We start from the raw sequence: 27,699 nt of genomic DNA, 5'->3' as shown, positions 1-27,699 counted from the left end.
AACCCAAGTGTGATGACTGCAACAGTGAAACATGAAGAACATAGTACAGTTGTGTACACTTACCGTAAATGTAGATGTTCGAGTGTATTCACTGTTGCAGTCCTGGTTTCCCTCCCTCCAGCCCCCTTGTCTTTCTCTCTCTCTCTCTCTCTCTTCTCTCTTTGTCTTTTACTCACCCCTTTCTGGGGTGTTGATATTGGTATTTACTTTTTACTGGTGTTTTTTTTCCCCACCATAACTTAGCTCCCTATTGGGGGGGCTCCTGACATTTGGGGCAAGAAAAACTGATGTAATGGTGTCAGCTGCCTGTTTTTATACCCCTGACAACCTGACGTCAGTCCTGTAGTGACAGCAACCGACGCAGAAGTACTAAGTCTCTGGTATTTGGGCCAACTGAGGGCTACCTGCAGGCAGATAACCCAAGTGTAACGACTGCCACAGTGAATACACTCGAACATCTACATTTATGGTAAGTGTACACAACTGTACTTTTCTCTCCCAGTATTCCACCAAACTTTCCTCCTCTAACGCTCTCTGAGAGCTTAGAGCTTACAACTCCAGTTTTTTCCTGTTCCAGCTGCTTTGGTGCTGACAGCTATTTCCCCTTCACTTCCGGGATCTGCCTTGAGTTCCTTGGTTCCATTGAAACCTAAGGCTTCCGGGGCCATAGCTCCACTGCCAGATCCGAGTGTCTCAGATTGGCTCCAGTGTTTTATTCGGAGTTGTCCTTGACTCTCCGAGCTTTGGCTGACGTATGCTGATGTTCATCGTGCATACAGCTGCAGTCATTACAGGTGGGTTATCCTGCCATCAGGCGGGTCCTCGGTTGGCCGAATTCCAAAGTCTAGGTGCGGCGTCGGTTGTCGTCGCTTCTTCCCTGGCGTCAGTGCGGCAGGGGTATAAAAGAGGCAGCCAACGCCATCATCTTCAGTCTTTCTTGCCGCGCGGTGCCCTGCTTTTTGGATAGGTTTCTCAGTGGGGGTGGGATCACAGTTTTGAGGTTGTCCTTCTCAGTTCTGGGCTCACATCCCTCTTCAGGGAGACCTGCCTTCCAGGTTATGGAGAGGGCACTGGCCTCTGTAGGTTCTCAGCTGGCCCTTCCAGCATCAGAGTATTATCCCGGGCTCCCTGTCTTCCAGAGCTGTCACCAACCTCCACACCTGGACAGCAAGCACCTAAGCTGTAGTATTCCCCTGCTCAGGGCCCCTCTTCCTCCAAGTCCTCCCCAGAGATTTCCACTGTGGAGACACCCCAAAAGAAGACGTGTAAGAGGAACACCTGGATTCCCCAGAAGAATCTGTCACAGAAGACACAGACTTCGATGATGGTGAGGATTCCCCTTGGTCACCCCCTGAAGATGTCTCCTCTGGAAACATTCTAGAAATTCTGAAACAGAGGGATAACTGGAAAGCCAAAGACCCTTCCTCTGTGGAGTTGGTGTACCTGCAAGCTTTGGTGCTCGCCCATCTACTTTTTGAGTGACCCCTCCTGCTGATGACCTTATCAAATTGATCATGCAGCAGAGTTGGAAGGCCCCTGACTCCATAGAGCCCATACCCAGGAGAACAGACAAAATTCTTTCAGCACCAGAAGACCACCAGCATTGAGCTAAGGGGGTTATCAGTAGATGCAATGGTGGTTGCGGCAGCCACCAAGAAGGAACTTGCAAAAGAGAGAGTTCTACTGTACATCCCCGTAATCGAGAGTCCAGTGTGATGGAAAGATTTGGAAAGCAAGTATATGCCTCATAGACCTTTGCTTTTAAGGTCCTTGAATATTTTTTATGGCACACTTTACTAGACTCCAGAGAGATCTGATCAAGGAGTTATCAGATACTCTTGCAGGAGCTGTGTCTGAGGAGGTCCAAGATAAAGTGGTCTCCCAGCTGGCTACCCTGGAGTCCATTTCCAACTCGTCCATGAGGCTCATCGCACATGCAGCCGAAGAGACGACTAGGGCAGCTGGTTCTGGCGTTGCCATAAGGTGACAGACCTGGATGAGCTTATGTGAGTTTGTGAAGCCATTTAAGTCTTCTTTCATCAGTGCTTCTTTTGACGGATCTTCCTTGTTCAGCCCCAAAGTTAGAGAAACATTAGCCAGGTGCAAAAAAGATGAAAAGACCCTATCTGCAGTGGGCATACATTTTTCTGCTCCTCAATGATCCTAGTCTGGGAACCAGAAAAGCAGTAAGATATGGTTCAAAAAATTCCAAGGGCCTTTTCAGGACACACGTGCCAGTGGCTCCTCTCGGGGCAGAGGGGGGAGCTAAAATGGAAGATGCCAACCCCACAGAATTGGCCTGCCAAATCATGGTTCCAGAGATTCTTTCTCTGGGAAGCCCTACCAGCGCTCCTGAAAGGGGGCCCGATTGCTTACCTCTGGAAGCAGTCTGGGAAGATTTTCTGTACTTGAAAGCCTGGCGGCAGATAACATGAAATACTTGGGTGCAAAGGTTTATTGCCAAAGGTTAGCAATACTCTCTTTACTCTCATTTCAAGATCAAGAAAAAGACTCCCTGATGTTCCACCCATTCAGAGGGATCAAACAGCTCTGGAAATTCAAAAGCTGCTAGCAAAAAGACTCATCCAAAAGTCCCACCAGACCAGACAGGATCTGGATTTTACTCACGGTTCTTTTTGGTGCCAGAAAAGACAGGGGACTTGAAACCAATTTGAGACAAGTTTGTTCAGCATGCAAAAATTCGGGTGGTCATGGTACAGTATATCCTACCCTTCTTGGAACAAAATGATTGGATGTGTTCTATAGGTCTTCAGGATGCATACTACCACTTAAAATGGACAAGTGCTCCAGAAGGTACATCCGCTTTTAGCTAGGAGCCAGTCATTTTCAATTCAGAATGCTGCCCTTTGGCCTCACCGCAGCCCCCAGGGTATTCCCCAAGTATTTGGCAGCAGTGACAGATCACTTTAGACTGCACAGATTCTGGGTGTTTCCCTATCTAGATGACTGGCTCATCACTGCTCCCACCAAGCATTTGCTGCTTCAAGAAACAGATGTCGTTTTTTGCCTGTTTCCTCATCTGGGCATTACAGTGAATCAATCAAAATCTCAACTAAGTCCAACTCAAGATCTGGAGATCATAGGAGCCCATCTAAATACCATCACTTGTACAGCTTCTCTTCTTCTACACAGTCTGCAGAAGATAAGATCTCAAGTGCAAGCCATTCTCTCCAGCAACAAGGTTCCTGTGCTTTTAGTTCTTCAAGCTCTAGGGTCAGTGGCAGCAGCCATCACTTCAGTTCCACTAGCAAGATTTCAAGTGAGACTACTTCAGTGGCTTTTGGCATCCCAATGGTCCATCCTCACACATCCCATTTTAATCACCAGTCACTGCAAGAAAGATGTATCCTGGTGGATGGAATCCGAATAAATTCACTTAGGCCATTCTGTTGTTCCACCTCAGCCCAAAGCCATAGTGACCAAGGATGCCTCCCAGATGGGGTGGGGGAACATTATCTGGAAAGAACAGTCCAAGGCATTTGGTCCTCGATGGTCAATCTGCATATCAGTGTTCTGGAACCATGGGCCGTGTTCTTAGCATTTGAAGCCTTCCAAGCCGTACTCCCACCAGGAATGATTGCAGTTCAGTCAGACAATATGTCAATAGTCTGGTATATCAACAAATCTGGCGGAACCAAGTCTTACCCCTTGTGTCGAGAAGCTCTCAGAGTGTGGTAATGGGTGATATCTTCCAACTGCTTTCTAATAGCAACTCACATCCTGGGGAGCTCGAACGTGATAGCAGACAAATTGAGTAGGTGCATTCTCCTGCCTCACAAGTGGTCTCTCAACCCCAGAGCGGTGAAGGAGATTTTGCGTCACTGTGGCCAGCCTTGTTGCGACTTATTTTCATCACCTCTCAGCAACAAGTGCAGCAGCTACTTTGCCTAATCCCCCCTCAGGGGGAGTCCATGGGAGATGTTCTTCGCAATTGGCCCTCGGGTCTACTCTATGCTTTTGCCCCCTTCTGACTGATTCCTGTTTTCTTAAAGAAAGCCAGCAGGTTGAGAAACAAGGTGATCCTCATTGCACCCTTCTGGCATTGACAAGTCTAGTTCCTCCTTCCTTTGCCCTCATCTAATACACCGTCCATGGATCCTGGACCCAGTTCTAGATCTTCTATCTCATCCCCAGGGACTGCTGCACCCCAGTCTCCAGAGACTCAAGCTTACAGCTTGGCTCTTCCAATTATGTTAGTCACCAGGCAGAAAATTTTATCTTCTCCCGTCCAGAAAATTTTACTGGCTGTCCGTAGACCTTCCACCAGGAAACTTTATCACAGCAAGTGGAAGAGATTTTGTGTCTGGGCACACAATAATGGTCTTAACCCCTTCTCCACACCAGTTGAAAAGATTTTGGAGTTTTTGGCTACGTTTTTCATACAAGGAGCCTCGGCTTCTACTGTTAAGGCCCAACTAGCTGCCATTTCCAATTTCCACAATGGATTTGAAAACCATTTTCTAATTTCCCATAAATTGTTTAAAGTGTTCATGAAAGGAACCTTATAGTTGAAACCACCGTATCAAGACCCTCTAGTTCCTTGGGACCTGACTATGGTTCTGTAGTCTTTGGTCCTTTCCCCCTTTGAACCAGCAGTTACCTGTCATTTAAAGTTTGTTTCGTGGAAGACCATTTTTTTGATAGCCATTACTTCCACCAGAAGAATTTCCTAAATTCAAGCACTATCTTGAAAACCTCCATATTTGATATTTCATAAGGATAGAGTTTCACTAAGAACCAACCCATCTTTTCTTCCTAAGGTGGTCATCAGACCATTGACTTACCTGTTTTCTTTCCAAATTTCTTTACCAAAGGTGAATATTGTTGCAGCTGCTGGATGTTCACAGACAATTACACTTCTGTCTCAACAGAACTAAAGAATTTAGAAAATTTGGCCAGTTATTTGACTTGGTATTTGTACTTTTCCTTTCATCCCTAGGGAAATATGTTTCAAAGTCACCTTGGCAAGGTGGTTAAGGGACTGTATTATATTCATATACAATAAAAGGAATCTTCAATTACCCGTGCCAGTGAGAGCGCATTCCACAAGGGCAGTAGCCACGTCTGCTGTTTTCCATTCCAAGGCTTCCTTGGATGAAATATGAGCAGCAGCAACTTGGGCTACCCCACATACCTTTATCACTCATTACAAATTGGATCTGGTCTCCAGGGAAGAGCATCTTTTGGCTCTATGGTTCTCAGGAATATCCTTTCATAAGGCCACCCAAGCTCTAAAGTAGCTGAGGACTCTGTCCCAAAGGTCAGGGATAAATAAAGATTAGCAACATCAGATAAAAAAGTTATGTACTTACCATAACATTCCATTTGTGTTGTTGATCTACATTTATCCTTGGCACCCCACCCTCCTTCCCCCTCCTTCAGACTTCTTGGAGGATTTGATGCTTGTCCTGGTAACTTTATCTGATTGGACCTTGGATATAGCCTCTTCAATTCCATATACATGTTCTTCTTTCTGGTTGTGTATCTGCAAACTTGATCTAAGGTAATCTGGAGAAGGGTGTTAGGGGTAGAGACTTGGCTCGAGAGATTTTGGCTTGGGCGAGCTGTATAACAGCCAAGGTGGTTCCGAGGATCGGAACCGTACTCAAAGATCAAGGATAAATGAAGATCGACAACACAGATAGAATGTTATGGTAAGTACATAACTTCTTTTTTCCTCTTCTGACTTTGATAAAGGGAAAAAATCCCCAAGGTCACCCCCTGATTATGTCTCTTTTGGAGACATCCTGGAAATATTAAAACAGATGGGTGACTGGAAGTCACAAAAATTCCTCTTCCGAGGAGTCAGTGTACCTGCAGGCTTTTGACACTCGACCATCTACCTCTTGGGTGATTCCATCCTCTGATGAGCTTATTCAATTGATCTCTCAGCGGGCATGGAAGGCCCCTTTTACTGTTGAACCTACCCCCAGGAGACCTGACAAAATTCTGTCTGCCCCTGAAGACAAACAGTTCTTGGCCAAAGAGTCAGGTGTTGATGCCATGGTTGTGGCAGCAGCCACAAATAAAGAACTGGCTGAGGAGAGGTCCTCTGTCTATCCACCCAACAGAAGGTCTGGGGCAGTGGATAGATTTGGAAAGCAGGTTTATACATCATCGACTTTTGCCTTAAGGTCTTTGAATTTTTGGCACATTTTACCAGACTACAAAAGAATGTGGTCAAGGAGTTATCAGATACCCTGGCAAGAGCAATTTCTGAGGAGGTCCAAGAAAAGGTTGCTTCTCAGTTGACTACCTGAAGTCTGTGTCTAATTCATCCATGAGGCTCATTGCTCATGCAGCCGAAGGAACCGCTAGAGCAGCAAGTTCAGATGTTGCCATTAGGAGACATCCCTGGATGCACCTGTGTGACTTTGTGGAGCCATTTAAGTCTTCATTCGTCAATGCATCTTTTGATAGATCATCCCTGTTTGCCCCAAAATTTAAAGAAACATTATCCAGGTGTGAGAAAGATGGAAAGACCCTTTCTGCTCTGGGCATACGGTTTTCCACTCCCCAACAATCCTTTACCAGGAATCAAAAAGGTAGTGGGAAAATGTGGTTCAAAAAGTCCCAAGGGCTTTTTTAGGATGCACGTGGAGGTAGTTCCTCAAAGGGCAGAAGGGGAAACTTTAATGGAAGATGCTGTCCACGAAGCAGAGGTGGCCCGCAGAACCAGGGTTTCAGGGATTCTTTCTCTGGTAATCCCTTACAGTGTTCCTAAAGGGAGGCCCAATTCTCTTCCTCTGGAGGCAGTCAGGGGACACTTTTCTGTGCACCAAAATGCCTGGCTACAAATAACATCAGATACTTGGGTGCTGAGGATCATATCCAGAGGCTATACAATTCCCTTTTCCCTTCCTCCTCCTGTATGCAAGAAAATCCCCAGTGCTCCGCTGAGTCAGAGGGAACAAGCAGTTCCAGAAATCCAAAAACTGCTATAAAAAGAGTCATTCAAGAAGTCCCACCAGATCAGATAGAGTCCGGAATTTGCACAAGATTCCTTTTAGTGCCAAAAAAGACAGGGGACTGGAGAACAATTTTGGATCTAAGTGTGCAAATGAGTACACGAAAAATCAAAATTGACCCCAACTCAGAATTTAAAGTTCATAGGAGCATTTCTAAATACTCAAACTTCCATAGCTTCTCTTTCCCCTGTGAGATTACAGAAAATAATCAGAGTTCAGGTCCAGAAAATAGTCAGCAGCAGAAAAGTAACTATTCATTTAGTCCTACAAGCACCGAGCTCCATGGCAGCATCGATAACCCTTGTTCCCTTAGGAAGAAATCACATGAGAATACTACAATGGCTGCTAGCGTCTCAGTGGTCAGTATTGCACTAACCCATGTTGGACCTGATTTTGATCATCAGTCTTTGCAGAAAATATTTAGCTTGGTGTGGATACATGCCAACGACGTTCTTCTAGGCCGCCCCTTTGTCCCATTACAATCCAAAGCCATAGTGACCACAGATAACTACCAGATGGGGTGGGGGGGCATTAACTTAGCAAGACTATCTAAGACACTTGGTCTCCCACAGAGGCCAATTTGCATGTCAACGTCATGGAGCTAAGGGCAGTGCTTTTAGCATTGCAAGCCTTTCAAACTGCTCTTCTTTTGAGAACAGTTGCAATTCAGTCAGTATGTCAGTAGTTTGGGATATCAACAAACAGGGAGGAACAAGTCTTACCCCTGATGTTGAGAAGCTCTTGGAATGTGGCAGTGGGTAATCTCTTCCAATCACTTTCTGTTAACAGTATGTATTCCAGGGAGATCTAGTATGATAGCAGACAAAACTGAGCAATTGGTCTCTCAATCCAAACGGGATGGAAAGCATTTTCCGTCAGTGGGGCCAGCCTTGCTGCAGTTTTTTTGCCTCACCTCTAAAGCAACAACTGCAGCAAATACTTTGCCCTAATCCCCACTCCAGGGAAGTCACCGAGAGATGCTGTTCTAAACACTTGGCCCTCAGGACTGCTGTATGCCTTTCTTCCAATTCCTCTAATTCTGAAATTCCTACAGGAAGTAATAAAGCTGAAGAGCAAAGAAATCCTCATTGCACCTTATTGGCCTCAACAGATATGGTTGCCCTTTATTTGGCTTTATCTGATTCAACAGCCTTGGATTCTAGACCTGGCTCCAGACCTTTTGTCCCATCCAGAGGGATTACTCCATCCGAACATTATGATCCTCAAGCTGACAGCTTGGTTTCTCCAGTTTCATTAATAGCCAGACTACCTTCACTTTTTTCCCAGTATGTTATATTCCCTTAGCCTCTTATAAACCAGCTACCCGTAAACTCAATGCTAGTAAATGGAGGAGGTTTACCTTTTGGTCTCGTGACAACAATATTGATCCCTTTTCACCACCCATCAATAAAATCCTAGAACTTTTACCTACACTTTTCAAGGCAGGTGTTTCCCAGTCTACCATAAAAGTTCAATTGGCAGCTGTTTCTAATTTCCATAATGGTTTTGAAGAATCCTCCTTGGTTTCTCATAAGCTTTCCAAAGCTCTTGCTAAAACCCCCTTACAAAAATCCTACCCCACAATCTAAACTTAGTGTTACAAACCATTGTTCAGCCTCTCTTTGAACCATCAGCTGAATGTGATCTAAAGTTTTTATCCTGGAAAACTATATTCTTAGTGGCAGTAATTTCTGCCAGAAGGATTTCAGAAATACAAGCCTTATCAAGTAGTCCTCCTTACCTAATTTTCCATAAATACAGAGTTTCACTGAGAACCAGTCCTTCCTTTTTACCTAAGGTGGTGTCAGAGACCAATACCAGTAAGACTTTTAATTTACTGGTATTTTTTCCCCGATTTTGCTAACAAAGGTGAATATTGTTTACATTTATTAGATGTTCATAATTACGTTTTTGTCTACACAGAACTAAGAATGTAAGAAAATTCGACCAACTATTTGTGTTATTTTAATCTACAAGATTTGGCCAACCAGTTGATGTTAACCAGATGGCTCAAATAATGTATTTCTTTTATGTATAATAAAAAGAAAATTAAATTGCCTAGACCTCTTAAGGCACATTCTACAAGAGCTGTTCTTACTTCAGCAGTTTTTCAATATACAAATTCTATGGATGATATTTATGCAGCAGCAACTTGGGCTTCTCCTCCTGCCTTTATTGCTTATTACAAATTGGATCTGGTCTCCAGGGGAAGAGCATTGTTTGATTCAGTGGTGCTCATGAATATCCTTCCTTGAGTCCTCCCAAGGTCCAAGGTAGCTGGGGACTCTGTTCCATATGTCGAGGATAAAATGAAAATTGACAACATGAGATAAAGAAGTTATGTACTCAACATAACGTTCCATCTGTGTTGTCCATTTTCATTTATCCTCGACTCCCCTCCCTCCTTCCCCCTGCCTTTGAAGTTTTTGGTGGAACGGCTAATGGACATATGTCACTAGTGTCTTTATATGGTTCCAGACATGGACTCTCTGAAGGCTTTTGGGTTTTTCACTGGGAGAGGGGCATTGTGGTTCAGGGTTAGGCTCGAGAGTTTTTCGCTACCGCAAGCTGTAGTAATGGCCGAGTCAGTTCTGATTCTCGGAACTGAAGACATTTGTCAAGGATAAATAAAAATGGACAACACAGATGGAATGTTATAGTGAGTACATAACTTATTTACATGTCAATTTTCACATCTTCCAAATTGTGTTTGACTGTCCTGTACATGACAGGTCCATCAGGACTAAGCAACCTCCTGCAGGTAAAGCATCCCAGCATTCATATAGAACAAACTTAGGCAAATCCTCAAATATTATCACGGTCAACTAAAATTCTTCCTGATGCTTCCAGTTAAGCATGTCAGTATCCAGCTTTCATTCCTCACATTTGATCAGAGCGGTGGCTACTCCCTATACTTTACCCTCTGATATCATCTTACTGGAACATAGTAGAAACAAAGTCATAAAGTTAAACAGTCATTGTGCATAACTATGACTGACTAATTTACTGAACTTTTGCTTTACATTTGTATTCAATTTTAATAAACTGGCCTTAGTAATCTTACTGTTAAATTGTTCACATGACTATACCAAGCTTCTCATCACTGCCATAAGTACAAAGTACTTAGTAATAGTGTAATACTTCATTTCCACTCTATGTCTGTAAATGGATGTAATAGCAGATCTACAAATTATATTTAAATGGCTGCATGTGCTATTTTCATCATATTTGCATTGCCTGCACGCTTCCAGTCAGTTGCTCTTTCAATCTACAGTCGTCAATAAAGAAAAAGAAAATAGCTTACAGTTATATTACAAAACCCAGATTTTATAGTCTTGTCATTTCTAGTTAGTTAATATTTTACCATATACTGTACTACTATGTGTGTGTATCATATCATTTCTGTTTTAACTTATATTCATAGATCTGTTGTTGTCAATTTTCATTCTGTTGTAAACTGATGGTTCATATCTGATCCCTTGGATCCACCTCAGCCGTTTCTAAATCTTGTGGCAACTAAAAACTCTCAAGCTTCTCCCTTGCCCACAATGCACCAACCCCAATTACCTCAGATCTCATTTGCCGCTTCAAGCAAAAGACGTGGTCTTCCATCTCTCTTGAGCATTCTTCAGATAAGTATTTGTATTTCTTACTCAAAAACTTCTTTTACTGTCCCTTACCATCGTTTATAAATTTCTTGCTGTTTTTTGCAGTTTTTAACACTTTTTTTCCTTCTACCATACATTTTTGTACCTGTTAGATGCTATTTTTTAGTATCTTCTTCCCTTCTACGACACTGTCATAGCTTACTTTAACCATTGTTGGTATTTCCATTCCTTTTCTCTTTTTCTCTAATTTCCCTATTTTAAAAAAAAGTTGTCGTCACTATTTTTTATAGTATCTTTTTCTTATAGTGTTAATGATTATTTTGTTGTGATGTAGGATAAACCAGCAGGATTTAAAAAATGTTCAAAGTGTGGGCATAAACTGCCACTTTCCAATGCCCACACACTGTGTGTCTATTGTTTAGGTCTTCTCCATTTACAAGAGGACTGTTCTATATGCCATGGCTTTAATCGTCATGAGTTAGTAGAATGCAAAAATAAGCTGTTACTCACAGGTCTTCTTCCTTCTTCATTTGGAGAGGCTATATCAGAGGGCTCTCACTCTAAGACAAAAATTTCAAAAACCTCTTCTCTGAAGCCATCCTCCTCCTCCTCAGCTTCAAACTCTTAAAGGAAGAGGTCTCATAAGAATGTGGTCTCAGCCTCAGATCCAAAAAAGGCAAAAACACAAGATCCTGCTAAGGAAAAAATGTTGGATCCGACGCCCCCTAATCCGGACCCGATGAAGACAAAGCTCTTAGATCTGACTTCGTCAGATCCAGTGCTATCTGAACCTGACCTTCAGACTGCCAAGCTACTTTCTAGGACAAGGTACTCCCAGTCATTGGATCCAGTCCCTAAAAGGGTACCTTTCCCATTTTTAGAAAGACCCAGGTCTCCGTCAATATACTGCACTCGTTCTTCCAGAAGCCTTACAGAAGAAGATGTGGAGAGACTGGTGAAGAACATTCTCTTGGCACAGAGCTAGACTGGTGTTCCTTCGATTCCTACCCCTTTGGGAGAGATCTGTATGTCTAGTACTCCCCCTTTACAGATTCCTTCTGTGGCTCCTGTTGCTTCAGAGTTTTTGGCTTCAAGTCATCTGAATCCGAGGATAGTCTTATCCTTGGATCCCAGATTTTTTCTGAGAGCTCTGGCCCCATCGGATCCAGAGAGTTCCTGGAGCCGTAGTCTGCCTGTCAGATCCGAGGTTCTACATTTGACTCTGAAGCTTTCAGAGCTGTATCTGCACCTCTGAGCCTGTGCACTGGACAGCTCGGCTTGGCTTTTACCTCGGAATTTTTTTCCTGGGAGCAAGAGAGGCTTACGATTCAGAAGCTTGTCTTCTCGGATCCGACATCCTCTCTCTTTCTGAGCCACTGTGCTTTTGAGGCTGTGAAGAGAGTATTTTCTGCCATGATGGTTCTGATGGATTCATCCCCCTCAAATCTGAAGTCTTCTACCATGATATCATGCCTCAGCACTCGGAGCTTTAGCATCTCCTTCCACAGGGACAGCCAGTATCAAAACCCCAGGCTCCCATCCAGGGAATTTTTATCTCCGCTTCTGATACCTCCCAAGAGCACCTCACTGAGGAGGCCCCTAAGAAGAGGACATGTAAGAGGAAACACTTAGAGTCCCTGGAGGAGTCCATCACTGAAGACACAAATTTCGATAAAGGAGAAGAGTCCTGATGATCACCTCCTGAAGATATCTACTTTGGAGACATCCAAATAATTCTTAAACAGAGAGGTGGTTGGACGTCCAGCAACCCTATGTCTGAGGAATCTGTTTATCAGTGTTTGGCACACTTTACTAGACTACAGAGAAATTAGATCAAGGAGTTATCAAATACCTTTTTGAGTGCTGTTTCTGATGAAGTTCAGGCATCTGTTACTTCCCAGCTGACCACCCTACAGTCCATATCCAATTCATCCACGAGGTTGATCTCACATTCACTGGAGGGAACCTCAAGGGCTGCAGGTTCAGGTGTTTACATAAGGAGACGCACCTGGAGGCACCTCTGTGATTTGCAGAGCCTTTCAAGTCTTCTTTCATCAATGCTGCTTTTGACAAAATGTCTTCATTTAGCTCCAAAGTAAAAGACAGTCTGTCCAGATGTAGAAAAGATGGAAAGACCCTGTCTGCCATGGGTGTGCGCTTTTCAACTCCTCAACTAAACTTTTCCAGGAATAAGCAAGGTTTCAAGAAGTCTTGGGTCCTTTTCAAGACACACATGGAGGAGGTTCCCCCAGAGGCAGAGAAGGGAACTCTAATAGACGAAGATGCCCCCATGGCAGAGGTGGCGCACAGAACCATGGTTCCAGAGAATCATTCTTTGACAAACCTTACCGGCGCTCCTGAAAGGAAGCCTGATTGTCCACCTGTGGAGACAGTTGAGGGATAATTATTCCTGCACCAGAGAGCCTGGCTAGATATAACAAAAGATGCTTGTTTGCAGAAGATTATTTCCAGAGGCTATATAATACCCTTTTCCCTTTCATCTCCAGTCTCGAGAAAAATCCCCAATTTTCCACCCAGTCAGAGGGAACAAGCAGCAGTTAAAATACAAAAGCTACTAGAAAAAAGAGTCATCCAAGAGGTCCTGCCAGACCAGATAGAATCCAGAACTTACTCAAGGTTCTTTTTGGTGCCAAAGAATACAGGGGACTGGAGACCAATTCTGGATTTCTCCAAACTAAGCAAAGCATTGCATAGAACCAAGTTTTGGATGGTCACGGTGCAGTCCATTCTTCCCTTTTTTGGCAAGGATGACTGGATGTGCTCTATAGACCTTCAGGACACGTACTATCATATAAAGATGAACAGACAATCCAGCAGGTACTTGCGCTTCTGGCTGGGTGTCAGTCATTATCAGTTCAACGTACTGTCCTTTGAATGCACCAAGTACATGGCAGTAGTAGCAGTTCACCTGAGGCTACAAGGATTCCAAGTGTTTCCATATCTAGACAACTTGCTCATTACATCTCTGACCGAGCATGAACTCATATGTGCAAGAGACCAGGTTCTCCAGACGTGCTCTCTTCTGGGGATAAGCATAAAGTACGACAAATCTCATCTGCAACCAATGCAGAATTTAGAGTTTATAGGAGCAATTCTCAATACAAAAACAACCATTGCTTCCCTTACATTACTGAGTTCAGGCTGTAAGATTCCAAGTCAAAAAGATACTGTGAAGCACCTCAGTGTCAGCTCACCTGGTCCTTCAGGCTCTGGGATCAATGACAGCAGCAATGACGTTAGTACCACTTGCCAGGTTTTATATGGATGGCACAATGGTGCAGCAGTAGCATTGTCACCTCACAGCAAGAGGTTCTCTAGTTCAATTCTCGGTCGGGGTGCCTTCTGTGTGGAATCTGCATGTTCTCCCTGTGTTTGTGTGGGTTTCCTCCGGGTGCTCTGGTTTCCTCCCACATTACAAAGACATGCATCTGGAGCATTTCTCCCCAGCCCTGCGCTGAAAATTGGCTTTATTCCAAGTCGGAATTTCTCGGTTAATAAAGGTTAAATAAATAAATATGAGAATTCTTCAGTGGGTGTTAGCTTGGATTCTTTATCAGCCTATGTCTTACAAGATAAGAATTACCCACATCTGCAAGACAGATCTCAAGTGGTGGATTCATTCAGACAAGGTTCTACAATGTCGTCCATTCAAACCCCCTCAGTCCCAGGTCATAGGGACCATGGACACTTCCTAGCTAGGGTGGGGTAGGGCATTATCTGGGGAAAACAGTCCAAGGCACCTGGTCCCCCGAGAAGGCAAAGTTGCATATAAATGTCCTAGAGAATAGTGCAGTGCTGCTACCGTTTCAGGCATTTCAGAATGCTCTCCCTTTCGGGACAGTTGAAATACAGTCGAACATGTTGATCGTCTGGTACATTAGTAAAGAAGGGGGAACTAAATCCTACATATTGTGTCAAGAAGCTCTGAGTGTGGCAGTGGGCGATCTGTTCCAACCGCTTCCTTTTAGCAACACACATTCTGAGAAAGTCCAGTGTGATAGACAGATTGAGCAGGTGCATTCTTCTAGCGCATGAATGGTCCCTCAAGAAAAAGATTGCGAATGCAGTCTTCCGACAGTAGGGCTAGCCTTGCTGCAGTCTATTCACATCCCCCTGAACAACAAATGCAGCAGCTACTTTGCCCTAATCCTCCCACAGGAGGAATCCCTGTGGGACACTGTACTTCATGATTGGCCCTCCAATTTCCTTTATGTGTATCCTCCCACTCCTAAATTTCTTCAGAAGGCTGCAAGGTTGAAGAGCAAGGTCATTCTCATTGCCCCTTATTGACCTTGACAAATTTGGTTTCCCTTCCTTTGACCTCACCTGATTCAACCACTTTGGTTTCTGGATCCAGCTCCAGACCTCTTGTCTCACCCAACAAGGCACAATACATCCAGACATAGTAAATCTCACGCTGACTGCCTGGTTCTTCCAGTTCCATTAATAGACAGACAACCTATGCTTTCTTCTCCTGTCCGTAGTATTCTTTTGTCCTCACATAGACCTTCCACCAGGAAACTATACTCCAGCAAATGGAAGACATTTATTTTCTGGGCTCAAAAACATAATATTCTACCTTTCACAGCCCCCAGTTGTAATATCTTGGAATTTCTAGTACATCTTTTTTGAAAAAGGAGCTAGTTCTTCTACTGTTAAAAGTACTGTTAAAGTACAATTAGCAGCTATTTCAAATTTTCATATTGGAATAAATGGTTCTGCAGTGCCCATAAGTTGAGCAAAGCATTTTTGAAAGGTACTCTACTGTTAGGGCCTCCCCCCCTTTGAAGATCCTACTCCCCCCCTTGGGACCTAAACCTTGTACTGCAGTCTCTAACACAATCGCTTTTCACCCCTCAGCTACATGCAAACTCAAATATCTTTTATGGAAATCAATGTTCTTAGCCATTACCTCTGCCAGAAGAATTTCTGATATCCAGGCTTTGTGCTCAACACCTCCATACTTGATTTTCTATAAAGACAGAGTTAATATATGTACCAGTCCATCATTTTTCCAAAGGTGATGTCAGAATCCATTATAAATCAGTCTATTAATTTGCCTTTATTCTTTCCCAAATCTTATAACAAAGGAGCATACATCTTACATTTACTAGATGTTCATAGACAGTTGTGTTTTTACTTACGTAGGACTAAAACATCAGAAATTCTGGCCATTTATTTGTTTCATATGCAGAGCCAACATTAGGCAAACCAGTCATCAAAATTACTCTGTGTAGATGGATAACAAATTGCATTTCTTGTGTGTGTAACAAATTGGGCATTACTCTGACAAAACCTCTTTGAGCCCATTCCACCAGATCCATGGCAACTTCCTCAGTTTTTCAATCTATAGTGTCCTTGGATTATATTTGTGCAGCATCTACTTGGGCTACTTCTGATACCTTTATTACTCATTACAAATTAGATCTGATCTCCAGAGGAAGGGCATCTTTTGGTTTTGTGGTGCTCAGGAATATCCTTCCCTGAGTCCACCCTGGAAATTAGGTAACTGGGAGCTGTGTCCCATCTGTTGAGGATAGAATGAAAATTGACAACATCAGATAAAGAAGTTATGTACTCACCATAACGTTCCTTCTATGTTGTCCATTTTCATTCTTCCTCAACTTCCCTCCCACCAACTCCCATCCTTAAGGCTTCTGGAAGAGTGTGTTTAGAGGACCTATATGTCCTTACTATTATTTACATAAACTCCAGATATAGCTTCCCTATGATGATTTCATCTTTTACTTTCTACTAAGGCAGTGGTGCTGCGGTAGCATTGTCGCCTCACAGTAAGACGTCTGGTTCGATTCTCAGCTAGAGCATCTTCTGCGTGGAGACATGCGTGAATGGGCATACCTTCGTTGAAGGTTGTGCATCAAGCCTGGCAAGCCGGTACGTAAAAATCAACTGCCAATCATTAGCGGACCGGAGTTCCGCTGTGGCGACCCCTAATCGGGAAAAGCCGAAAGACACAAACACAAACTTTCTACTAAGGCAGCAAACGAGATCTGAGGTAATTGGGGTTGGTGCATTGTGGGCAAGGGAGAAGCTTGAGAGTTTTTGGTTGCCACAAGCTTTAGCAACGGCCAAGTCGGACTAGAGAGATTGGATCCGAACTATCAGTCAAGAAAGAATGACAATGGACAGCAAAGATGGAATGTTATGGTGTGTACATAATGTATTCTTTTTAGTTACTTCATTACATTTTGTAATTGCTTAGCAGAATAGTTTCTTGTGTGTATTCATGACTACATATATCCTTCATCAAAGGAGAAAATAACATTTATATAGTATATATATTTTTTACTTGTAGTGTTTATCATTTTACATAGTTGGTTTCACCAAGTTGTACACTGTTCATATTGTAAAGTTACTTTTAATATAATCTATATTGTTCTAAGTGATTTCGTGTGTATTTTAACAGTTGTGTAATTACCACTTAATCTTACTGCAAGAAGCTCAATGAATATCTTCCCCAGTGCCTGATTAATGGAAGCTCCAAGTAACTAACTAAATTAAAAAAACATACTTTTAGAACTGTTTTGAACTTTAAAAACATATTTTTGCTCAGTGCAAAGAATTTTTCTGCCATCTGCTTAATATTTCTCCATAGACCTGTTGAAGCCTGGCATTATAAATGTCATGTGGTTAATGTTTCACCATATTCTAGTGTATCCAAACAGTCTCATTTGCTGTCATTTTGGAACTTATTTAATATAGGCAGTTTTCCAGAGGTATTACTGTAAATATTGTTTTTTTTTTCCTAAGTAGAAAAAAAAATCAAATACCAGGCATCTAGATCAGTATTTACCTTTTTCCCATTAATGCACTGATTGATCCTTTTAGCAAACACAAACATTTTATTTAAAGTCATTTTTATGTAGTCTACGCAATTCAAGCAAAGCCATTGTGCCTCTCAAACCATCTTGGCCAGGAAATGCATGCATACAGTTTTGTCTTTTATCAATCAATTCCACATACTCCTCCCAGTATACAGATTTGTCTTTTGTCTTCCAAATCCATGAACCTTTCCCAGTCATCTTCTGTGTTTCCAGCAGTATCAATATCTTTCTAAGAGTGCCCATCATCTCTTGCTCATTTTGTACCTGTGCCAATTTATGTGATCATTCCTTTATCTTTATCTTTACAGTTGTTGGATAAGGATTTTCAAAAATCAAAACACTATCTTTCCAAACAAATCAAACGTGCTGCAAATCTCAGTCTGCACTTTAACTTCTTTACTTTTTTTATCGTTTCCAGTGATCAAAAACTTTGCTTCAGTGTCACCTCCAAATAGTCATGCTCAACATACACAGGTTGCCCAACTAGTGATAACTTTTTAATATGTTGCCACAATTGCCAGAGTACTTTCTCTTTTTCACAACATTAGAAACTCAGTTATCATTTTAGGCTTCCCATATTTACATGCGACTCCAGCATTAACAGATATATCAATCAGTCCCTAACATTTTTTTTTGTGAAACCCATTTATTTCACCAGCTTGGCTTTCATATACTCCATTACATTTTATCTTATTCACATTCTAAAATTCAAAAGAACCTCAAACTTTGCTTACTTGACTTCTCCTCCATTCCAGTAATTTGTTGATTCACTTACTCATCTTGTTTTATTGCTTCTATAACATTATACCAAATATCTGGCATTTTGCAGGTCACTCTGCAGCTTTTTGCTCATGCAGGAATCCAGCATCCTGCACTCCAGTCCCTTTCAGATATTTAAGGTATGGCCCAAACATTCCAAATTTCACATTGTTCTTAATCACTTTCAAACAATTCTTACCTATGTAGCATTTAACATATAATTTTTCTCAGATCTCTAGTAAGTGGTTGTGAAGCAGCATGGGCAATTTGTTCCAACTCATGAACCACTTTATCATCAAGATGATAAAATTAAGTTGCTCACTCCATTTTTTTTTTCATTTCCAAACTGTAAATGATACCTTCAGTGTTTAATAAACCAAATATGTTGTCAAAGAAACATATTTTGCTTTATAAATTAGTGATACTTCTTATTTGACTTATGGTGTGACCTAAAGAGGCAACAAGCTTCAACATGTGCTGTGAGACTTCCCATTTAGTTCTCATGTGTTTTTTTTTTTGTTTGACTCACATTTTATCTACCATACATAGGTTTATTGGTCATAGGTACTTACTAGGTTATTAATTCATGAGGATCTTAAGAAGCCTAACCTTACATTTCTTTCTTAGTATTTATTTAACTGTTATATTTTACATATGAATAACTCATAGGTGTGTAGAACAAGGAAGTGTTGGGGCATTTACATGTTGCACCTATTAATGAGAGGTATGGGTGCTAAACGGGGTGAATTTGCAGTTTCCCATCCTTTTGTCCAAATTACATTTGAATAGCGTAAGAGAAGTACTTTACTGTACTTTATGTTGAGTGAAAGAGACTTCAGTAGAAGATGTAGCCTGTGTGATACATACCTGTCCCTCCAACATGTTCTGTTTATGTTGCGGAAGAGAGTGAGATCCCCTGAGTGTGTGATCATGCAACCATTGGACTTGTGACTATGCAATAGTTCTAACAGGATAGGGTCATTGAGGATTTCTGTATGAGACAGAGGTTGCCTCTTATTAACCTGTATATTACTGAGTATAGGGAAAAGGCTTTGATATGGTCTTCATAGTTTTTGTGATTTAGGTCCTTCATTTTTTTAGTGAAAAAGCAATATGATCACTCCATCTGTGATAAGTGTTTGAACTGGTACATAGCTGAGTACAGTGGAATGATTGTACCCCTAGACCTAGACTCCATACCTTTAGATATATGCTATTCAGTAAAAAAGGACTTCCTTGCAATATTGGATACATGGTGATCAAAGGACAGTTCATTGTCATCATAGGTTCCCAGATCCCTAACTACAGGATCAACCTTCAGGGGTGAGTTGTTATTGTGATAGTTATAAGGAAATCATGTTTGCCGAAGGATATGATTATACATTCCTTCTCATTTAATTATAGTCCATGGTTTTGACACCAGCTATTGGTTTGGAAAGGCCTTTTTGGAGGATTTTGGTGTCCTGAGTTTATGATGGCATCAAATTTACAGTCATCTGGCAGCTTGCTCAACCATAATCCCTTAACATTTCCTTTGACCTCTGAAAGTAAATCCCAAAGACAAGTGGCCCAAAGAATGAACCCTGGGATACACCACTAGTGACAGGTCTTTTGGAGGAGGTAGAGTTGTCCATCCTAATTTCCTGGGTTATATTTCTGATCCAACAAGTTACATAGGGATTTACATGTAGCTGGGAAGAGTTTACCTATAATGCCTGTTTGGGGGATGGTGGCAAATGTCTTTGCTAAGTCTGCATGTGATGTGTACACATTTGCCATCATCCATTGCTGCAGGAACCATTTTAAAGAGGTTGATCAGGTTAAGTAGGTAGGATTTACCCTTTATGAATTCAAACTGGCTTGGGTCCAGAGTTTGTTGTATATTCGCTCCCTAAATTTACTTTTTGTCTTCCCAATATAAAATCTTTTACATTGGGAACACTTTGCCATATAAACTATCCCCATGGAATATATACTACCTGTATCCCTACCACCTCTTTACCTTGTTCTAAAATAAATTTGCTGTCTCTACACATGCCACATTTAAACGTACCCCAAAGGGGCGCCAATTTCCCCTAATTCCAAAAATCTTTTGAAAGGCCTATCTGTTCTCTATACTGCATGTGGTCTCTTCCCTAAAATATCAAGAATATTCCCAAAACAAGAAAAAATATTCCAATTTTTGTAAAGAATAGTTATAGTATAAGCATGATCTTAAGTGTAGGTAGTAATAAAAAGGTCAAACTTATTTAAATATTTCTGTTTAGCTTGTTTATTGAAAATCTTAGAAAGGGTATTAGATGTTCTAAGTAAAGGAATAATGTTACCCTCTTTCCTCCTAACATCATTTTCCCTTTTAATTTGCCCCACTAATGCTTCAGGGTAGCTTCTTGAATAAAATAGTTGTAGTTTCATACGTATTGCTAGCATACTGCATTTAAAGTCTTATATGATATAGTATAATGTATATAAAAAAATGTAAATGTTTAATTTTTTTTAATTCTTTATCTAATATAAGAACTCTATACATCTTGATAGTTTCATGCTTGTTCATTATGTAAATATTTTTCTTACATGTTCATTGTTCATTATGTTTAAAAATTGTAACTATTATTTATGTTTTTCTCTGTTATGTTTGTACCGATACTGTACTGAAATGTGGAGCTATTCTCCCTGGGCCTCCGCTGAAAAGGACTGCCAGTCCAGGCAGACTTTCCCAGTAACAAAATGTAAAATAAAAATAATTGGTTTAGGATTCTGAAGAAGTCTTTGTTTTAAACTGACGAATGCACTCAATCCTTTTTTAATTTTATCGTTAATAAAGTGGTTTATGTGTTACAGTTGTGCCAGTATCTTTAAATTTGCTTCAGCTGTTGTCCTTTTTATTTGGTTCTTAGTTTTCTTAATTTTTTATTGTAATATGTCTGTGGCTGAGAAATATTGAAGCTGGTACCCGTACTACTAATGCAGATCACATTATTACTAGTTTTGGTCTTTTAAGTCAGCTTATTCAACAGCTGAGTGAACAAGTTGTAGGATTTATGAGGGACATTAATAATATGAATAACTCTTTGGATTTTAATAATACACCACAGCACCTGCAACCTTCAGAAAATGCGAATAATGCCTGTTGAATCTCATGACCGGAGGGAAGAAAGGGATATTGATATCCCCAACCAGATTAATAATCTGGATACTTGGTTAAATTGAACTTTTGACTTAATCATACTTCTTGTAATAGTGTTGGCACTTTACAGCAAATGATGGATAAATTCAAACAGCTGTTACATAAGTGCCTAAAGTTACAAGTTGAAAATGGGTACCTGTTGCAGTGTGTCAGAAATAGAGATCCCCATGGTTTACATAATTGGAAATTTCCCATGAGTTTAAATTCCTGGTTCTCCTTTAGACTATGAATTGATTGAGCTCTTTGATCGCCAGTGTATTGAATTGCTGGAAATACTTAAGAAGAAACAGCAAAACATAGATCAGCTTATTCACGAAGCCTCACAACTTGATTTTAGCATTAAAAAAGACTTATTATTACCATCAAAGCAATCCCAATGTAACAATATTTTTACTCGTATTGACAAAATAGTAAATGATATTCAGAATAGGAAAGGGAAAAAGACTGAAAGGAATAGGCTAGAATACTTGGAATGAAGAGCCTATTCGTAACCAATGGAGAACCATGAGAGGCGGTGCTTATGGAACAACAAGGAAGAAACAGGAACTGAAGTTATAAATAATGGTGACCAAACCGAGGGTGCTCACCCTTTAGAACAACATTCTTTAAGGTGGTCCGAATGCCTGTGGAATCGGGGGAACGATTACCAGGACTTTTCTTGCAACAGGAATTATCAATGAAGATGGAAGAACAATATTCGGGAAGACAACAGACAGAGAAGGAATTAATTTTGTTTCCCAATTTTGACTTGCAAAATAATGATGGTCCCAAAATAATTTGTAACTGCAGGTGACTTTAGGCTTTACAATTGTGCAGAGTATGCTGATTTATTAAGTAGGGGTTATACCTTCATTCCCTCTCTGCCTTTAAAAGTTGAAAATGCTATTTTAGATTTAAAACTGTTTATTAGAAAACTTAATTTGAAAATGTTTTTTAAAGATGTTTGAACTGAGTACAAGAGCAATTTGTTACGTAGGAGGAACACTTTCAGTTCACCCCTTTCTTTACCACTTACTATTTTTGACAAATTATGTGAATTTGAAGTAAGACAATTTACTTGTAATCACCATTCTCCTAGACAGTCAATCTTAAATGCAGAGTTGAAGTTACTAAAAGAATTGTGTTGTGTTAAAAATGTCGGAGTTATGAAACCCGACAAGGGGGTGAGTGGTTATTATGTATAAAATTTATTACATTGGGAAAATGTTTGAATTTCTAAATGATCATAAATTTTAAAAGGAATCACCCCCAATTATAGACACATTATATACAGAAAGGTTAACGTTTTTCTTTGGGATGTGGTTGAACAGGGACAGATCATTGAAGAAATAGGTTTTTAATGGTGGATGTGATTAATTTGTTTAATATAATACCACATAGTCAAGGGTTAGAATGGTTTAGAGAGTTTTTGAAAGATTCTGGAAAATTAAGGTGCTGCTATGGGGGCCGCATGTGCCCCCTTGTACACTAACATACTAATGTTACAATGGGAGAGGTACTTCATTTTTAACAGTTTTCTTCCTGTACCTTGGAAATGATATGTTCATTTTTTGGACGACATTTTTATTGCGTGGGACACTACAGAAGTGGAGACTTAGTGTTTTGTTGCATACTTAAACTCTATAACCTTTTTTTTTTTAATTTACCCACACATTTAGCTCCCATAGCATTAACTATTTGGATGTTTTAATTACTAATGATAATTTTAATAAGAGAATAGTATCTAATAGTTATCATAAACCCCATTATTCTAATACATTGTTGCGCTATTCTAGTTGCCATCCCCCATATCTAAAAAAAGGGGGATTGTTAAAGGTAATTTTATTCAGCTAGCTAGAATGATTTATTCCTCAGAGAGTGGGGAGATTAGCCTAGAAGCCTGAAAAAAGTATGGGATGCTCTGTTTGTGAATGCTTCTACAAGAGATGCCTTCAACATATTTTTTAAACAGGATGAAGGCAAAATATTAGCAGTAAAAGAGAAAATGAACAGTTATGAACCCAGAAATAACTGGTCTTGTAATTTCCATTTGTACTTTACTAAACCGCAATTTCCAGTTGTTGCTGAGCTTAAGAAGACAATCAAAGATTGCTAATTTGGTGAATTACATAATGTTAAGATTTGCACTGGCTGTGACAAGAATGGACAGGATTAGGAATCAGTATATTAGAGGGTCAGCTCACGTTGGACAGTTTGGAGACAAAGTCAGAGAGGCCAGATTGCGTTGGTTTGGACATGTGCTGGGGAGGGATGATGGGTATATTGGGAAAAGGATGCTAAGGATGGAGCTGCCAGGTAAGAGGAAGGCCTAAGAAAAGGTTTGTGGACATGGTGAGAGAGGACATGCAGGTGGTTGGTGTGACTGAGCAATATGCAGAGGACAGGAAGAAATGGAAACAGATGATCCGCTGTGACGACCCCTAATAGGAACAGCCGAAAGAGAAGAAGTCATAATTTAGTAATAAGAAACATTATTTTTGTGTACAAGAAATGATGAAACATGGGGTACACTTTTAACAGGAACAGACCTGACATTATCAGATCAGTAATACACAAAAGAATTAAGGAAATTCTTTAAAAAATTTAATCTATAGACTCATTAGACAAGATAATGACTCAGAACTTATCCATGTCCAACTTAATATTATAAAAACTCCTTATCATAACATTGCTAATGACATGATCCCCTCCATGCTCCCCTTCAGCCTGTAACTCCTACCCAACCACTTTGAGGTCCTTATGCATTAAAAAACGAAGAAACTAAGAACCAAACAAAAAGGATAACAGCCGAAGCAAGTTGAAAAGATACCGGCACAACCGTAACACATAAACCACTTTATTTACAATAAAATAAAAAAAAAGATTGAGGGCAGTTTATAACAAAGACTTCTTTAGAATCCTAAACCAGTTACATAATAAAACCATTTAAATACTCTACACAAGTAGAACATCCCATACTTTTTCAGGCTTCTGGGCTAATCTCCCCTCTCTCTGAGGAATAAATCAAATTTTTGAATGCAAAGTTTCCAGTTCTCTGCTAATTTTTTTTTTTTTTTTTTTTTTTTTTTTTTTTTTTGAAGTGAAGGAATTCAAGTAGTTGTATTTATTGCATTTTTCAACTTTGAAAAAACTCTCAAAGGTAAATGTTTTCACTTTTGCCAGTGTCATTTCTTCATTTCTGCAAAATGTCTTCAGTTCTTAAGCCATGTAGAGTCTGGATGGGAAGTAATTATAACAGAAACACAGTGGTTGTGACTAACCTCAATGAAGTCTCTTCTTAGTCTGAACTTTCTAGAAGAAACATATACCACTTGACGTTTCGTTTCTTATACCTAGATTATTAAAATTTAAGGACATATGTGCCATACTTTGCAGCTAGGGACAAAACTAAGGTATGTGCCCACTAAGATCAGCTTGGCTGAGTCTGTCCTCCATCTAGAGGAGATCAGAAACAACATATCTTTTTAAGGGAGGATTTGTTCTTTCTGCAGGCCTGTTACAACATTATGCAGGCTTCTTATAACATGGTGAATGACCCCTTAAGTATAACACAGTATGCTACCATTTTGGAGGACCTTTATTATTTCTCTGTACTACCTAATGTCTTCCTTTAAATCACCCATTCAGCCTCCAAAAAGTAGGAAACATTTTTGCTTATTAAGTAATGCTGTCAATTATCGCAGTCTTGCTTTTTCCTATATTGTTTGCCCAGTCCTCCAAGTGTATAATGCTATTGACTCCCTACGCCAGTCCTGACTATATTCTTGGGCTGCCTCTGAATGGAGGCATTTTTTTGAGTTAATGTTGGCGTTGAAAGGTATATTTCACAGAGCATACTGCTGTTATGGAACAGACTCCTCATCCACATAAAACCAAGTTCACCCTTGTCCATTTTCAGTTGAAACTTAGGTCTGTGGATTGGAAACAGAAAATTTACCCCAAGACTGCTCCCTGTGCTACTAATGGACAGATGGAGCTCCTGAATGCTTTACCCCATGTATGGGTCCCCTTCAAATTATCTATATCCCAGTTATTCTTTTAAAGGGTAATATATAATTATTGACTATGTGATGGGTGAAACCAATCTATAACCAAATGGGATAAGTTATTTTAAGTACAGGAAACTGGTTAGGCTTAATTTGGCGCACAAGGCAGCTAGCCTAGTAATTACCTATAAGATCTAGTGGATTTTGGACATGGGTTCATGGGTTCATAGGTTGGTACTAGGCTATCGGCCCTAGGGTCTATACAAGCCTAGCCATAACAATTCCCTGGATATTTCTTCCCACATTATTTACTTCCCTGGACCTCTGTCTAGCAGGGCAACTGACATGATCCCCTGGGTGAATTTCCTATCTCCCATCCAATCGTCAAGGTTATTTTTGAAGAGTGCCAAGGAGGCACTTTGGTTGACATGTATGGGCAGTCTATTCCAGAGTATGGGGAGTCTCTGGGTCAGGAACCTATCCCTTCAGCATGTTTTGTTCATTGTGATGACAAGGTTTAGATCCCTGGAGCATGTGGCTCTGAGGGATTGGGATTTCTTTAAGTGGAGCATGTCCAGCAGCTCAGGGTTTGACATGGCCTTGTATGCCTCTGAGCAGACGATATGCCACAGAGTCTAGTTGGAGTTTTTTTAGACGGTCAGCATAGGGCATCTGCTTTAGGCCTGTGATTCCTTATCTTAAGGCTGTTAGTTCCTCCTCTAGAAAAGATTAACTAAGAGACCTAAGTTTTCTTGGCATAGACCTATGGGCAGGCTTAGATTCTTTTTCCAGACTGGGCGACAGAGGCTATCCTTCATTTGAAAAAAAATGAGACATTCTTCTCCTGTCTTTTCCCTGATCTGAAAGCGTAGACTGGTTTAATACCATTATAGACCTCAGCAGTTTCATTCAGCTCACCCAGCATGCTGATATCCATAATAACAACTCTCCATTGTTTCCTGCCCATGCTATCATGAGGCTACTGCATGCTGAAGCAGAACATAATGAATACCTTTGGAGAAGTTGTTCCCGAGGATTTCCTGTATAGCTGGTAAAACAAGTTTGTTTAAAACCGTCCTTCTGAATGAGATGCCCCCAGAGATCTGAAGGTACGTTAAGTGCAGCTCAACTAATATATTTGAATTCACTTCATCATCATCAAGGGTCAGGCAGCTGCATAAGTCTAACTTCAGTACTAAGATGAATTTAATAAACCAGAATATTTCTGTTAGTGTTTAAATATTTATGTTTATATGACCTGTGTGGAAAAGAACAAAATATAAAGAATCACATGAAGAAGCATGTTTTTCTAGTAAGAATGATGAATAGGGAGAACATATTCCCTACAGTGACTTAGAAGCAGGCACATTATTAAGGGGAGCACCTAAAAGATACTGATCAGCATCAGATACTGATGCAGCACACAGCAAATAGGTACTTCTCTGATGTTACTTTCATTGTATGCTGTTATTGTGCGCATCTATGTGCGTGCATGCTTGTGTGTGTGTGTGTGTGTCCGTGTCCCCATTGTTTGACTTTTGGTATTCTCTGTTCTTGGCTCACAGTGAAAGGCACTCCATTCTGCTTATTAGGTGCCACTCTATTGGTATGTGCTGAGCGAAGAAAGCATTTCTGAGATGTATAATATGCATTATAATTACCAGTTTTATTCAACTTTATTCAACATTTGATTTGCAAATGCATTTATTATTCTTTTGCAGGATTGGTGAGCACTGTAGTTTTTACAACTTTGACATCTGAGCAGAAACACTCATTGCTGGTTCAACTGCAGAGTCTTATTCGAGCAGCAAATCCAGACATTGCTTTTGTTTTGGCAGAAAGGGGAATTGTTACCAGGTAACGCTTTTTTCATTCTTTGTTCTTAATGTAGTACTTGCAAAATGTAGCGTCAATACTGCACAAGTACAGTAGCTTCATGTGTAGTTAATTCAGTAGTCCAATATATAGTCAGCTCCTCTGTTTTCTACGCATCGTTGCTCAAACTTTGTATGTCAAAGTGATCATTGGCTGGAAGGGCATTCCATTTCCCCATCATTATAGCTTAGGCACAGTAATCAGAGCATCAGTAAAATGTATTTATATATTTATTATTTATTTATTTTTGTTTACTGGGAAAGTTTGACTGGGATAAAGCTCTTTTTCAGAGGTGGTCTGGGGAGAAAAGCTCCATGTTTAACACCAGTTTTGATATATGCATAAAAAGTAGTTGCATGATATCAGAAGGAATACAAAATTTAGGGAAGCATACATGAGAGAAAAAAACTTTATAATAGCTGAGATAAT

At 40.5% G+C, this 27,699-nt stretch overlaps 1 protein-coding gene across 1 annotated transcript in view; it reads left to right on the top strand.

Moving 5' to 3' along the window:
- The window catches only part of DNAAF9 (dynein axonemal assembly factor 9), a 2,711,795-nt gene that overhangs the window by 2,017,821 nt on the left and 666,275 nt on the right, over nt 1-27,699 (top strand). The window contains exon 30 of the mRNA XM_044064082.1: nt 27,117-27,252. Coding sequence (XP_043920017.1) covers nt 27,117-27,252 — 136 coding nt within the window. The remainder of the gene's footprint in view (nt 1-27,116; nt 27,253-27,699) is intronic.

The sequence above is a fragment of the Protopterus annectens genome, chromosome 2.part2 (assembly GCF_019279795.1).
Source record: "Protopterus annectens isolate FY-2018-M chromosome 2.part2, PAN1.0, whole genome shotgun sequence".
Classification (NCBI taxonomy): domain Eukaryota; kingdom Metazoa; phylum Chordata; order Ceratodontiformes; family Protopteridae; genus Protopterus; species Protopterus annectens.
The sequence above is the reverse complement of the archived record's forward strand: the minus strand, read 5'-3'. Positions and strand labels throughout refer to the sequence as shown.